Source organism: Callospermophilus lateralis, unplaced genomic scaffold (assembly GCF_048772815.1).
Source record: "Callospermophilus lateralis isolate mCalLat2 unplaced genomic scaffold, mCalLat2.hap1 Scaffold_122, whole genome shotgun sequence".
In the NCBI taxonomy this organism is placed as follows: domain Eukaryota; kingdom Metazoa; phylum Chordata; class Mammalia; order Rodentia; family Sciuridae; genus Callospermophilus; species Callospermophilus lateralis.
This window is the reverse complement of record NW_027512409.1, coordinates 3561639-3576368: the sequence shown is the minus strand read 5'-3', so window position 1 is coordinate 3576368 and position 14730 is coordinate 3561639. Positions and strand designations below refer to the sequence as shown.

At 44.7% G+C, this 14730-nt stretch overlaps 1 protein-coding gene across 1 annotated transcript in view; it reads right to left on the bottom strand.

Annotated features, from left to right (window-relative positions):
* LOC143640121 (leucine-rich repeats and immunoglobulin-like domains protein 1) overlaps nucleotides 1-14730 on the bottom strand; it is an 89344-nt gene that overhangs the window by 50219 nt on the left and 24395 nt on the right. The window contains 8 exon segments of the mRNA XM_077108050.1: nucleotides 8832-8887; nucleotides 8889-9065; nucleotides 9669-9780; nucleotides 9783-9818; nucleotides 10769-10894; nucleotides 11502-11912; nucleotides 12566-12847; nucleotides 14303-14623. Of these exon segments, the coding sequence (XP_076964165.1) occupies nucleotides 8832-8887; nucleotides 8889-9065; nucleotides 9669-9780; nucleotides 9783-9818; nucleotides 10769-10894; nucleotides 11502-11912; nucleotides 12566-12847; nucleotides 14303-14623 (1521 nt within the window).

Below are 14730 nucleotides of genomic sequence, written 5' to 3'. Positions count from 1 at the left end.
ATTTTTTGTACTGTTATAGTTAAAGCTTTGTCCCAGGGTTTCATAAACGGACTTCCAGACCACTCACGTATAATTGAATCAAGCCTTTATTGAAGCACACCAGTGGCGGCTGACCAGAACATAAAGCTGTTCCCCTGATCAGCCCTGAACAATTGCAAGAGCACTCCTTATAAGCCTGAAAACCGCAAAAGGGATGTTCAGGGGGCCTAGCCAATGCAAGCAAGCCAGGTAACAGAAGCGGGACAGTGCAGTCAAGTGGAGGGAAGCCTAACCAATCACAGTTAGCCCAGTCACCCCAGTTATAGAAACAGAGCCCCATTACCCTAGTTACAGAAACAATACCCCATTAGGTACTTCCGTGTTCTTAAAGGTTTCTATAGCAAAAGGAAAAGAACATCTTGCTCCAGTCATGACTCTTCTACTTGGCATGGTTGTTTTACAGGATGAAGTCATAAAACAAAATGGAGTCACATTTGCACCTACTATCACAGTACCAGGGATTGAACCCAGATGTAATTAACCACTGAACCACACCCCCATCCCCCTTAACTTTTTTTTTCTAACTTTGATACAGAGTCTCACTAAGTTGTTTAGGGCCTTGTAAAGTTATTGAGGCTGGCCTTGCACTTGTGATCCTCCTGCCTTAGCCTCCCAAAATTCTGGGATTGCAGGTGTGCACCACAGCACCCAGCAAGTGGCTACATTTTGATTCTGACAATTTTCACCAAAAATAGAGGTGCAGAAACAGAACGTTCAATATAGAAATATAAAGAAAGAAGAAATTCAGGAGAACCTCTGGAATAGCCTGGCCCACACTCCCCAAAATAAACAAGAGGAAGCATCTTTATTACAAACAATGGAGCCAGATCTGAAGTTTTCTCCACTCTGCTCTGAAGCATCTTATGGTAAAATTAAACCATGCCTAGTTCTGCTACAGCCAACATTTTTCAAATTATTCAGAAGGTCTTATGTAAAATAGTGTTCAGAAAGCATTTTAAATGAAGGGACCTGGGTTTTGGCATGCTAGAAACTATTGTCTCTTGAAAGCACAGTTCATCCCAGACCACCCTTGGGAAGGAATAAGGGAGACAAACAGACTGTTGTTCAACTCATAGCTTTAGGCTGCTCCAGCTAAGTTCCATTAGAAGAATTCAGTCTCTTCTCTGAGACATGTGGCAATTTGCTAACGACCGTGAGAAATCATAGTTCAATCCAAAGTGATTTCTACTAAGAAATCTTTATTTGGGCATTTCTTTTGGTCTCATTTTTCCATTTGGCCAGGAAACAAAATATTCTACAGTTCAAAAAGTCAAATAAAGCTAGGCAGAATCAGATGATGCCTTTTATGAATGGATGAATTTGTAAAGTGACCTCTTAGGAACCCTGTGGTTATACTTCCTCACAATGCAGATATGAAAGGCCCAAATCTCACTTTCCAATCAGTTTCAGAGGTCTGGCAGTATTGTTTCAAGAAACAGAAAATAATGTCTTGTCCATTCCAAAATAAATAGAACAAAAAGGAAGCTTACTCATGGTTTAGTGCCTACGACATTTACAATAGCACAGTGCATACACAACCTTCAAGGCACCATCTATCAATGACATGGCCATCCAACAGAAGAGCCAAAACAACTGCAGGGAGCTATCTAAGGTCTCCTGCCATGATCCCAGTGCTGGGGGACAGCCAGCTCCTTAAATTACCTCCCCAAGTTACCTGGAATTTAAATTTCACTTCACTAGGAAACAGGAAACGTTTTTAATTGATTTAAATGAGCATTCCAAGTCCCAAACCAAATGATGTTTGGTAAATTTTTGTAGATAAGGGCAACATTGTCCTGTTTGAGTGTAGGACAAGAATATATACATGACGAATAATGGGGAATGGAGGTGATGGGGCAGATAACTCTTTAGGATTTTAAATGGGAGCAAAGGTCTCAAAAAATGGTAATGGTGGGCTGGGGATGTGACTCAAGTAGTAGTGCACTTGCCTGGCATGTGTGCGGCCCTGGTTCAATCCTCAGCACCACATACAAACAAAGAGGCTGTGTCTTCTGAAAACTAAAAAATAAATATTAAAAAGAAAATCCTCTCTCTCTCTCTCTCTCAAAAAAAAAATTAAATGGTATTGGAAGTGAGTCTATGCTTTAGAAAGTCATTAAGATCCATTTGCTCATATCAGAAATCAGCAAAGATGTGATGTGTTAAGTTTAATAACCTATTGCTGAGATCGGTGAGAAACTGCACATCTCTGAAGACCAGAGCCTGTATACCACAGGCAGGTATCAAGAATGTTGGACAATCTGAAGGGAAAGCTGGGTCTCGTCTCCAGGCATTTCAATAGATGTCACAAAGAATCACAAATCAAATATGTAGTGGCAGGGGAAAGAAGAAACAAAGGAAACACTATATACATACTTGGCTGAGCTAATAATGCACATTTTATTGCTTATTATTCTCTGAAAATCTCTACATTTTTATTATTTGATTGATGCTTGTGTATGAGGCATACTCACCTCCTGGCGAGTTTAATGTCATTAAACTGACTTTGGGCCCCAGGTAGAAAATTCAGCAGTTAGGTTAAAAAGTGTTCTATGGTATATTTCATAATTATTGAATGTATTTCTAAGAATTACCAAAGAGTTAATTAACTAATCAGAAACCCCTTATTTCTAACAAGCTGCTAATTTATTCCAATTCTTCTTCAAAGATCAATTTATTATTCCATTTATATACTTATTTATTCAATTTATTTAAGTCAGGCTTTCACTCCTTCTCTTTTGAATATTGCCTTTAACTGTTCAAAGTTTGCCTGAAGTTGAGCCTATACCTTATTGCCAGATAAAGAGTCCTGAAATTTTCATCTTATTTCTCCTGCTCAAACACTCTTTTCTGTGTGCACTCCAATTTTAACAGAATAATACTAAAATTCTTTGGTGTCTAATTTTTAAAATAGGCCAACATGCCAACATATCATGCAGTATATTAAGGGTCTACATTAAAGGAAAATGTAAAGCCAAAGTGCCTTCCACCCTGCTTGTAGCACATGAACTTGCTGAATTCAGATGGACTTTGCTCATTATCACATTTTGGGTACTCAGTAGCTAATCCTTTCTAGACTTCACATCTCCTTTAGCTTATATCTCACCCTTTGGGTTTCATTGCAGATTCTGCTTTTTTCAATTTGTCCTTAATATTCCCTAGTGGAATTCGACAAAGATTAATATGGGACTGTAGGAAAATTTTGTACGAGTCAGCAATGGTGTTCTTCCTTTACAACTTCTACAGTTTTCTCTTTCTTTATTTTTCTTTTTTTAATGGTGTTTAGATGTAATTGGACACAATACCTTTATTTTATTTATTTATTTTATGTTGTGCTGAGGATCAAACCCAGGGCTTAATCATGCTAAATGAATGCTCTACCCCTGAGCCACAACCCCAGCCCTCTACAATTTTCTTTTGATATCTTAAACCCAGATGTTTGAATGAAGCCTCTATTAGGCTTCCTTTTATTTGCAATTTGTGTAGACTTGACTTGCTCATGTCCTGCGTGGGCGAGGAGGGTGGGTACCCCTAGGAGTGATGGGCTGGCTGTGCAATAAAAATTATAAAACTAATATATCAAGAAATTAAAGACAAACAGGCAAGAATATATGTAAAACAGGGACATGGCCAGTTGAGCCTACTAGAAGGTTCTAGCTTCTAACAAAGAAGAAGCCTGTGCCTGCTTTATTTATAGTGGTACAGATCAAAGGGTATCAGTATGTATAAGGTTTCCATGTGGGGGGAGTCTTTTCTTGGTACTTGCTTCTTTAGGTGGCAGGGATGCCACAATAAACAGGTTATTTGGCTTTTGGCAGGCGATGTCCATCTCCAGGAGGCTCTTTGATCCTAAGGCTGTGAGTTAGGACAGCATGATCCAGGCATTCTTGTTGTGGGGGTGGGGGTATTCCACACAGGAGTTTCTGAAAGAGTGTCCTCTCTGCCTTAATAACTAGAATAAATATATATTTATATATAATTATATATTATATACATGGCCTCCAACAGACTTGGTCAAAGATGATTCTTTATCTCAATACTCTGAGTCTAGGAAATTTAGAATGTTATAATACTTGTGTTATGAGTTGGAATTTTTAAAGGAGTCATTTGACTGATGAGAAACCACTTGGAAATAAATTCAGTACTAATATATAGCTACTGTAAATGAAGTGAAATCCACAATTATAAATATATAATAAAATACACACCTTCATTAATGCAATTAGGCATGTGCTGTTTAACAATGGAGATATGTTCTGAGATATAGAAATATATCCCCTAATGGGAAAATATAACAAACTTGAAAGTGTACAGGTCATTTCATTTTCCTTTTGCTTAAAATATTAGTTGAAAAACACTGGTACCTGAATAGAGCATCAGGTTACGTAACTAATTTGGGTGCAAAATCTACCATTGAGAATAAAAATTATGAGCTTACCTCATATCATTAAAAGCAAAGAGAAAAATCACTCCACACAAAGAAAATCTGACCTATGTTCCCAGCCTGTTAGTATATTGTTAATGTCATGATGCCATTGTCCTCTGGAAGGTAATATTTGGTTGCTGTTTGCATTGTTATTATTGAGTCTTTATATAGCACATTCATCTTTTATTGGTTTTAAAAGGTCACTTGTGATCTAAGCATTTTCCAGGTTACCCTTCTTTTCTTTTCTTGAACTTGGTGATGGTGTTTGTTTGGTTGGTTGTACTCTGAAAGATTCCATGCTCTGAAAGATACTCTGGACACTGAGGATATATCCAGGATACCTGTCTTTAGAGGCTGCCTCTGTATCTGTGGGAAACATTAAAGATCCATGTGTCCTCATCTGGTTAGAACAAGGCTCCCATCCTCAGCATTCATCATCAGTCTCTGCAGATTTTTGTCCAAAGTAGATAGGTGAAAGAGGTAAATTGTGTCTGCCTCAAACTTGTCTCTCTATTGGAGAGAATAAACTTGCTCTTCTTCAGTAGGTAAAATAGACTGTCTCTAAAATTCATACACTGTTTTGCAATTATTTTTAAGGACTTGCACCTAAATGACTTAGATTGTCAATGTGTTCATAGCCACAATTCTATTGATCTGTGCCACTCTTTGACCTGCTGCCTCAATTTTATCTGGTCATGCAGTTCAAGGGAGCTAGATTTTGAAAATTTTTATAAATTCTTGCCAAAAGTGATAGGGATCTGATTTCAGTATTGTGGCTTCTCATGGTTATATAGAATTTGAGTTTCCTGTGTACAGGAAAAACTGCAAGACAACTTATCTTTTCTTTCTACATTCTTCCAACTCTCCATTTACCACTTCTGGTCAACTTTGAATTCACCTCAGATCCATGCTAAGAATGGGATTAACCCTGAATCCTAACACAAGTAAACCCATGGCTATCACTTGGATAAATGTTCACCAAAACCTATGTCTGAAAGAATTGTGGGTATCAGCCTTTAGTGTTTCAGGGAGATGGTGGACCCTTTAGGAGGTGGGGCCTATTGGAGGGAAGTTAGGTCATTGGAGCAATGCCCTTGGAGGTTATATTGATATCCCAGACTTTTCTTGTCTCTCTTGGCTCTCTGGCAAACGTGCAGGAGTGCTGTATATTCCCACCATGATGGACTGCCTCACCTCAGGCCCAAAAGCCATTTGGCCATGCAACCATCTGAAACTGTGAGCCAAATGAAACTTTCCTTATTAATAAAGATTATCTCAGTTATTTGGTTACAGCATTGGACAAACACCTATTAACATCAACCGATCCAGCTAATGCCCAAGATGATTCCACCTGGCAGTCCCTACATAAGATAGCACTCCTTTGTGTGCAAATCTGTTTGTATGAAAACAGAAAAACTCTAAATGTGTCACCATGACTCTTACCTGGCTATGACTACTTCCCTCCTAAGAGGCCTCATATTTTAAGGCAGAAAGTCAGCCACTGGGCAGAGATTATTGTCTGGCTTATAGAGCTGAGTACTCCTGTCTGCATCAATAGGGAAACATTTTAACATTCAAGCTCTAGAAAGAGTTTGAAAATCAACTACCATCAAGACCTTTATCCCTGGCTTTAATCACCTTTTTCATTAGCCTGAGCCTGTGCAGTTCCTTTTCCATTTCTATTATTCTCAACCAAGGACTTGTGTTTCCAAATCTTTGTTCTTTTGAGCCCCTAGCTATTTCTTCCCATTTTATTCCACTGAACTCCACCTCATACTCAATCTCTCCACCCCAGGCTCACAAGTCCTTGCCTGAAGTATGGCCACCTCTTTTTGATTAAGCCAGAGCTGCATCCTGTCTGCATTCCATCATTTCTAAGCAATTCCTTGTTCCTCCTTCTATAGGGGATTGTAGGCTGATTATTAAATCAGATTCTTGCATATACCCTGTTACTGAGATTTACTTCCCATTTGATCCCCAACTGGGGTAATTTTCAGATTTTTGAAAAAATTCACACATGACTTAAAGCTTTGACAGCACCACTAAACCTCACCATCTTCCACCCATGTCAAGATACAATCACAGTACTTGCTTTTCTCCATTTCTTTCATCCATTTACTCCCATGGCCACACCCTAAAACCTGCCATCCCCCAAACTATCCCTTTTCTGATGCTTTATATTTCAGTACCTCATTCCTTAACCACTTTCTTTGGTGATGTTTGTCACTCATTGTCTTCTCTTCAGTTTTTGGGCATCTCCCATTTTGCACACTCTATCAGCAATTCTCTGACCTTTCATCTTTTTTCTATTGAGCCTAGACCTCTTCATCAATTCTACTTTTCCTGTAAATCCATTAGGCTTATCTCATTATATATTTCATTATATATTCCAGTTGGCAAATCTTGCTACAGAAACCCACAACTTAAAAAATATAGCATCCTACCTCTGGACTCTCATCAGATACTGAACATATAATTGGATGCTATTTTACCATCCAAGTGACATATATTATGTTAAAAACTGAACTTACTCTATCAAAATTTGGTTAAGCTTGAGTGAAGAAACAAATTGCGGTTTGTAAGATGTTTAAAATCATTATCTTTTTGCATTTAAAAATGAAGAAATGTCATGCTATATTTGGCATGGTGTCTTCTAGACCAGGAATGGAAAATATACTTCTTTTTCATGCCAATTTCAATTGCTTAGAGTACCAGTAACTCATTTGTATTGACTACTGAACACATAATGCACAATTTGGTTAACAGGATTTGGACATTAGAGGATTAGAGAAGGTAGACTGTTTTCCAAGCAGTGCTTAGCTGAAATGTATTCAACCATCAGGTTTCAGCTTAAACAGTATTTCCTCAAAGACAATTTATCTTGAAACTTGATCTAGATCTTACCATGTGGTCTTTATCATAGCTCTTAACTAATATCCCTGCCCTAATAGACTAACAGGTTTCTTAAGAGAACTTTTCTATCATGCTTACCATGGTATCCTATGCTTAAGTGTCTAGCAAATGCTTAATAAATATTTACTGAATAAGTTGCATGATTCTAACCTGCAAACCTGCTTTGTACATACATTTTCTAGCCAAAAGAAGCCATTTGTTGTCTCCCTAAGGACACCATATATCCCAATTTTTATTCCTGCCATTTGCTCAACACTTATAAATGAACCTTTATTAAAGACACTTCAGTGCCGTTTGTTAGACACTTCAATATTTTACATGTTTTCAATGTACATTGTACCAAAATTTCTATAAATAAATAAATTTGTACATAAAAGTAATACTTCCTCTTTCACATTGCCTCTCAGAAGCAGCAAATTCACATATTTTGTGGAAGTAACATTTATCAATTAACTGTTGAGGACAAAACAATCGATCAATGATGACCTCTGGAACAATGATGACCTCTGACAGGAACATCTGACATAGGTAGCCATTTGGCTAATATCTCCCTTCAGCTTTTTGGCTAAAGAAATGTACTTTGAGATTTTTTTAAGGACCTTATTTGTTTCAATGTAATTTTCAGTGAATTACACATTGGCACTCATAAGACAGTTAGCTACAGGTCTCAAAAGTGTAGTCCACACCCAGTCCCGTCTATGTGAAGGGAGGGCATGGATGGGCCTGCTCAGGCTCCTCAGTAGACATGAGCTAGCCCTGGAAGGTGAGAATTTGATCTTTTTTACCCCCAATGTAATATTATATTAGCAGAATTAAAACGTCACTATTGAAAAATTCACAGGTACCAACACCAGCAGTCTTTGCCTTAATAAAAAGCCTCAGCTAACAATCCGGCGACATGGACAAGATGACATTTGGTTTAAGAAAAAGTGAGCTTCAGAGAAGAGAGAAAGGCCTACCGTCCTAACTCATGGCTTATGGTGGATTAGCAACCTTCACTCCACCCCTCAAAGAAGCAAGCCTCCAGGGAAAAGCCCCTCACAGCAAAGACACATTGCAGGAGCCACCAACACAGGCTAAACATAACTGCGAAGAGCACACAACACCAAGGACTCCCCGTCCTTCCAAACCCACCAGGAACCCCAGGAAACAAATGTGGTTTTTGTCTCTAAATTCCCACCATTCACTAAGGCACCAGAACTATTCCTAACCCCCCTCCAAGGAAACAGCAACCTGCAGGAAAGGCCAAGGAGGCCTCTGGGAGCTCCGTGCTGCCTGAAGGGAACACAGGGCAGGGCTGAAGGTCTGCGGGGTCCGCGTCGCACAGCCTCACTATAGAGTACAGGCAAAGATCCCTGGGAAAAGAGAAGGCCGTCAGAGCCAAGTTCCAGCATGACCAGCTGTGGCAGCTAGTGTAGCTGCCAGGGAGGCCAGGAGGATAGTAAGGGATCACCTTTTCCATCTAGGGACACCGCCAGCTTCCTCAAGGATGTCGGCATTCTATTGTTTGCTGGGGTACAGGGACCTGTCCCCGGCCCCACTGCAAGGATGATGTGGAGAGTCTCCTTGGTCGCCCTGGCTGGGATCCTGGCCACACAGTGCACTTGGCTGTGTGCTGTCCCTGCATGTGGGCTGAGGGTGGGGGGCCTGCTCCTTGGAGTAACTGTCCACATCAGCATTGCAGTCACTGGGTTCTGAAGGAGAGATGGGCCAGGTCAGAGCCACCCCCACAGAACAGGCCACCCACCTGCACCCAAGTGGGGTCCTGCCCCCGGCCTGCAAACGCCCCCTCCCCAAAGACCTTCACAGAAAAGGCCGGGCACATGCCACACCGTTAGTGGAGATGGGCTCCTTCTTGCTCACATGCCCCATATTAAGCTAATCTTGTACTTAGAGAATGTAGTCACACTACTGTGATCAGAGGCAAAAAAAAAATAGAAAAAAGAAAAACCACAACAATTTAATTAGGTACCATGCAGGGTTAAGAGTTTTCTGAACAATTAGAAATTTAACCTCAAAACAGCCCTGGTGAACAGATACTAAAACCCCCTATGTTGCTTATTATTCTGGAAAATTATTGCTCCTATTTACTGTACCATAAATAGTAACTAAGAGACACACTCCTCTAGAATTAAAAGGGCACCAGGCCAGAGCTTCCTGTTTATATACTAAATACCCAATTTAGAGAGTGCTAGACAGAAATGTAGGCGTCTCCCCTCTTCATTTAGTGAGTGGGTCAACCCAGATCTTGATTTCAAAAAGGCACTGCTTTTCCTGGTGGAAGCATCACCTATCCATCTTAGGTGGACCAGGTGTCCCAGTGGCTTTTTCTGACACTTTCCAGGGCTCTTTACTGTATCTAACACAGAGCTTGGGCTGCCTCTGCATGATGCTGTGGACATAACCTCTGGGAAGAGGCCCGCATCTCTCAGACACACACCTGCAACAGACTCCCCAGGTTAGAAACTGCAGAGGAGGTCTCAGTGAGTTTGAGGAGCACGACTGGTGGGGCTGCTGCTGTAGTCTCTCTATCAGTGTGAGTTACTACTGTGCCACCACGAAGCTGGCAATGGGCCTGTTTTCTAGTACCACTTTCCCAGCAAGCAGTCTTTGAGCATCTGCAGCCATGTTAGAGGAGCAGCTCTCTCAGGCCCGGCCTTCAGCTCAGCAAGCACTCACAATCTCCCACCAACTGAAACAGCGCCCCCTGCAAAGAGCTTTCCTTTTTGAGTCTGGAATACAGAGCAGGTCTGGGCAGTGCCGCTGCACTCGCATCCCTTGGTACCTTCATGGTGCCAGAGCCCCCACACAGATCCCAAAATCCAGGGATGCTCAAGTCCCTTGTATATAATAACACACCATTTGCACATAACCTGAATACACTGTCCCATGTAAGTCACCCTAGATTAAGCATTGTGACTAGTAAAATGTAACTTTGTGTGCACAGCTATTGGACTGTGTTTTGGGGGAATAATGACAAGGAAAAGAAGGCTGCATGTGCATGCACCTTCTCCGCCCTGGATATTTCTAGTGTGTAGAGAATCGAACCCACAGAAACCAAGGGCCAACTGTGGAAGCAGGGCTTGGTTTCAGGGCCTGGGGTTACCCTTCAGCTGTTTCTGACAGTGGTCCTACCTTATCTCAACTGGGAGGCTTACTGCTAAGCCCAGATGGTGAACTTCCGGAGAGACAGGATGTTGAAACCTCTGAAGAGCTTGCACAGACCAGGACTGAGCTGAACAACAGAGGCCTGGGCCAGCAGCTGCCTCGTTCACCTGATGCTCCCTCCCACCTAATGCCAGACACCTGAATAGGGAGCTAGAGGCCATCTCCACCTACGGAGGACAGTCACCTAGATAGAGCTCCATCTCACTGTGTCAGAGGCCTTACTGTTGCTCTCGATGTGCTTGTTGGCCCAATGGCCACCCTCAGTCCTGATTGAGGTTTCTCACCAATCAGAAAGGGTCCCCTGAGAAGAGAGGTAGCTTGGAACATCTGGTGGCACAATAGTTTCATCTGCAAGGAGATAAGACAATGAAATATTCAGGATTGCGGTGACAACAGATGCAGATGTGCATTCACTGTCAGGCCCCGAACAGGATCCCCTGGCAACAGCCATCGAGGCTATGCAGAGACCAGGAGTTGGTGCAGGTAGGAGGCCCTCCCAGACCTGAGCTGAACCTGAGCCCAGGTCAAAAGCATGTGAGACCACAAAAGACGGGGAAGAGTGACAGGAAGGGAGACAGAACTAATAAATCCACAGCACTGTGATGCTTCAGGGACAATCCACCTCCGTTTATGAGGAGGACATCAGCAGGAAGTTCTTTTTTTTTTTTTACTTGTCAATAGACCTTTAGTTTATCTATTTATATGCTGTGCTGAGGATCAAACTCAGTGCCTCACTCATGCCAGGCAAGTGCACTACCACTGAGCCCCAGCCCTAGCCCCAAGGCAGTTCCATTTCTGGCTCTTCCCTGAGTATGAACCCAGTGTCCGCAGGACCAAGGCTTCAGTTCTCCAGAACCACATTCCCAGAGGTCCTGGAGTTCCTAGAGCATGAGAGCTCTTGAAGAGTGTGGACCTGGCTTCTCCTGCCCCGGAAATGAACGGCCACCGTGCTCACCTGTGTTGGTGACACTGTACTCCTCGCTCTTCTTCCTGGTTTGGTAGATGATGCACACCCACACCAGTGACATAAGAACAATGCTGCACACCACGGTAATGGTGAAGATGCCATGGTGGTCCTTCCTGCAACCAGGCGTGGACAAGATGCTCAGCTGGCTGTGAGCGTGCTCCGTGCCCAGCATGTTGAACATCTCGCAGGTGTACTGGCCCGCGTCCTCCACCACCATGTTCTGGACCACCAGCAGCTGGTTGCCGGAGGTGAAATGGTGCCTGTCGGTGAGGCTCAGGAGGCAGTTCCCCTTGAGCCAGGTGATGCAGGGGGAGGGGCTGCCAGTCACTGCACTGGAGGGCCACCGTCTCCCCACAGACACCATGATGTCTTCCAAGGGTACCACCAAGGACGGGGTCTCTGCAAGAGATCAAGAGACAGCACACTCACTCTGGGGCCTCAGTGCTGTGGTCTGCTTGGTTCTCTAGACATGGCATAATCCCACCTGAGGGCTTCCATCAGCGTGGCAAGCTTTTCAGAAGATGGCTGATCTCTGGTCATAAAGGTTCCTGTTCCCAAACTGTGCTGTGTCCCTGTTTTTGACTAAGACCACACCCCTCCTGCATGCTCGTTGGTCACCAGTTGCTCAAGGTTCTGGCACTGCACTGGCCTTTAGTCTTTTTTAAAGAGATAGGAGCCAGGGTGGTGGGGCATGCCTGTAATCCTAGCAGCTCAGGAGGCTGAGGCAGGAGGATTGCAAGTTCAAAACCAGCCTCACCAATTTAGCAAGGCCCTAAGCAACTCAGTGAGACCCTGTCTCTAAATACAAAATAGGGCTGGGGATGAGGCTCAGTGGTTGAGTGCCCTGAGTTCAATCCACAGGACCCCAAACAATTTTTTTTAAAAAAGAGAAAAAAAATCCTAAATGCAGCCCCAAATTTCAAACAGTAGCAACACCTTCCCGTAACCCCAGGGTTCACAGAACAACTCCGCAGGCCTTCCCCTCAGTGCCATTTCAGACTCCTACACATGCACGCACACACACACCCCCCAGAGTATACCAAGGGTCGAACCTAAGACAGTCAGGGTGGCATTCGCTGACACAGAGCCTGCTGAGTTCTGGGCTGTGCAGCTGTAAATGCCCATGTTATCTATTTTCACATTAGTGATGAAAAACACGTCGTCGTCTGGGATGACATGCATGCGACACTCCCGAGCCGCAGGGAAATATGTGCCTCCATCATTCTGCCAGGCAATCTGGGGGTTGGGGTGGCTGGTGGGCACACACTCAAGGGGAGCCATGGTGCCAGTCTGGATGGCAATGTCTCGGGGCATTTTGGTAAATGATGGCAGCACTGGAAAACACACACAAAGGGGGAGGTCAGGGGACAGCTGGCTGCAAATGCAGGGAACACCTCTGGGGCAGAGACCCCCAGTGTGCGAGGGCCACTGCTCAATACCTCTCTGCCCTGTGCCACCACCAGCCCAGGACTGCTACAGCCACCTCAATCAAGAGCAGTAAGCTTCCCAGGGAAAGTGCCAGCCTCTCCCCACCACGGCCTGGCACTTCCTCCACCTGTCCACTTCATCTGGGGATGGAGTCCCAGGCTATGGCTGACATTCTGCCTACTGCACCTCATAGGAAATGGGTCACACAGGTGGGACACTGGGAGTCGGGGCCTGAGGCTTACCTGCCTTCACAAGCCACAAGGACAGAGCCTGGGAAACAGAAATACCTGCTCACTAAGCTGCAATAACAGAGGGAAGGTCCATGCATCCCCAGGGCAGCCTGAGGGCCATGCTGCTGAGCACACATAGGCAGAAGCACTGGGCTCACTGGCTCAGGTTTAGCAAGCAGTGGGACGCCAGAGTCAGTGTCCAGCTGCATGGCAGGCATCATCACGCTTCCTTTCCAAGCTGCTCTGGTCAGCCAGGTACCATGGCCCTCCCCTGTCATCCCAGTGTCTCCTGAGGCAGGAGGATCATGTTCAAAGCCAGCCTCAGCAACTTAGTGAGGCCCTAAGCAACTTAGTGAGGCCCTAAGCAACTCAGTGAGACCCTGTCTCTAAATAAAATATAGGAAAGTGCTGGGATGTGGGTAAGCACCCCGGGACCTTATTTACCTGGTGTAAATAACTAATGCCCTGGCAGAGAGTCACTTAGTTGCCTGAGTCTTGAGGTGGCAGTGTGGCCTCTCTAAGAATACGCCAAGACAACCTGAGTGTGGTCAAGTTTGTTCTGTGGTCTGCGGGGCTGACTGAGCGCAGCCTGCTGGCACTTTTGATGAACTTCGAGCCAACTCTGTCACTGGCACTTTAATGATAAGAAAAATCTCTCCGGGTTCTCAGGGAGATGCCCAGTCACACTCCTCCGGTCCCCCTCCAAAAATAGCAGCCCTGAAGAGAGCAGCTCTGACAAGCTGGTTTCTGAGTACAGGACCTCATACCACCCTCCCCCACATCTGTCTTGCTCTCTGCTGTCTTGAGAGGTGGGGACCTGCCCCTGCCCAGGCTGGCCTGTGCTTCCACAGCTGTGCCACCCACTCAAGGGCACAGCTTCCCCAGGGTCTGGGATACGGGACCTAGAAACTGAATTGCGTGGTTCCAGAGAAGTTTAAGGCTCAGCTCTGCCACTCACCCTGCCTCCCAACAGTCACCCAAAGTCCAGGGAGAGGGTGTTTTAACCTGCAGAACCTGCCCTGGGCAAACCCAGGCTACAGTGCGGTCTGATCGCAGGTCTGCCTTCGTCCTCTCCTAGGTGGGCAGCTAGCAGGGCGGGGTGCCTGGGAGAGACCAAAGGGGGGCACCTACCATTCACCGTGAGCTGGGCCTTGTTAGAGTAGGTGGAGCCAAAGTGGTTGGTGATGACACACTGGTAGCAGCCCTCCTGGCCAAAGGTGACCCTGCGGAGGTGCAGAATGGTGGTGTACTCCATCACTTCCCCGTCCTGGCTGCGCACATGGGAGAAGTTCTCCATGTCGGCATTGGCCAGAACCTCATTGTCCTTCTTCCAGGCAAAGGTCATGGGGGAGCTGCTGCTGCTGGCTGCTGAGCACGTGAACCAGATGTCCTTGCCTACCACAGCTGTTGTCGTCTCCAGCTGGGTGATGATCTGTGGCTTTGGGAAGTAGACTGGGGAGAGAAGGGCCACCATGAGGAGACAGGGACCAGCTGCTGTCATGCTCGCACAAAACCAGGCCAGGGACACCAGGCCCCACCCAGGTGAGGCCATGAGCATG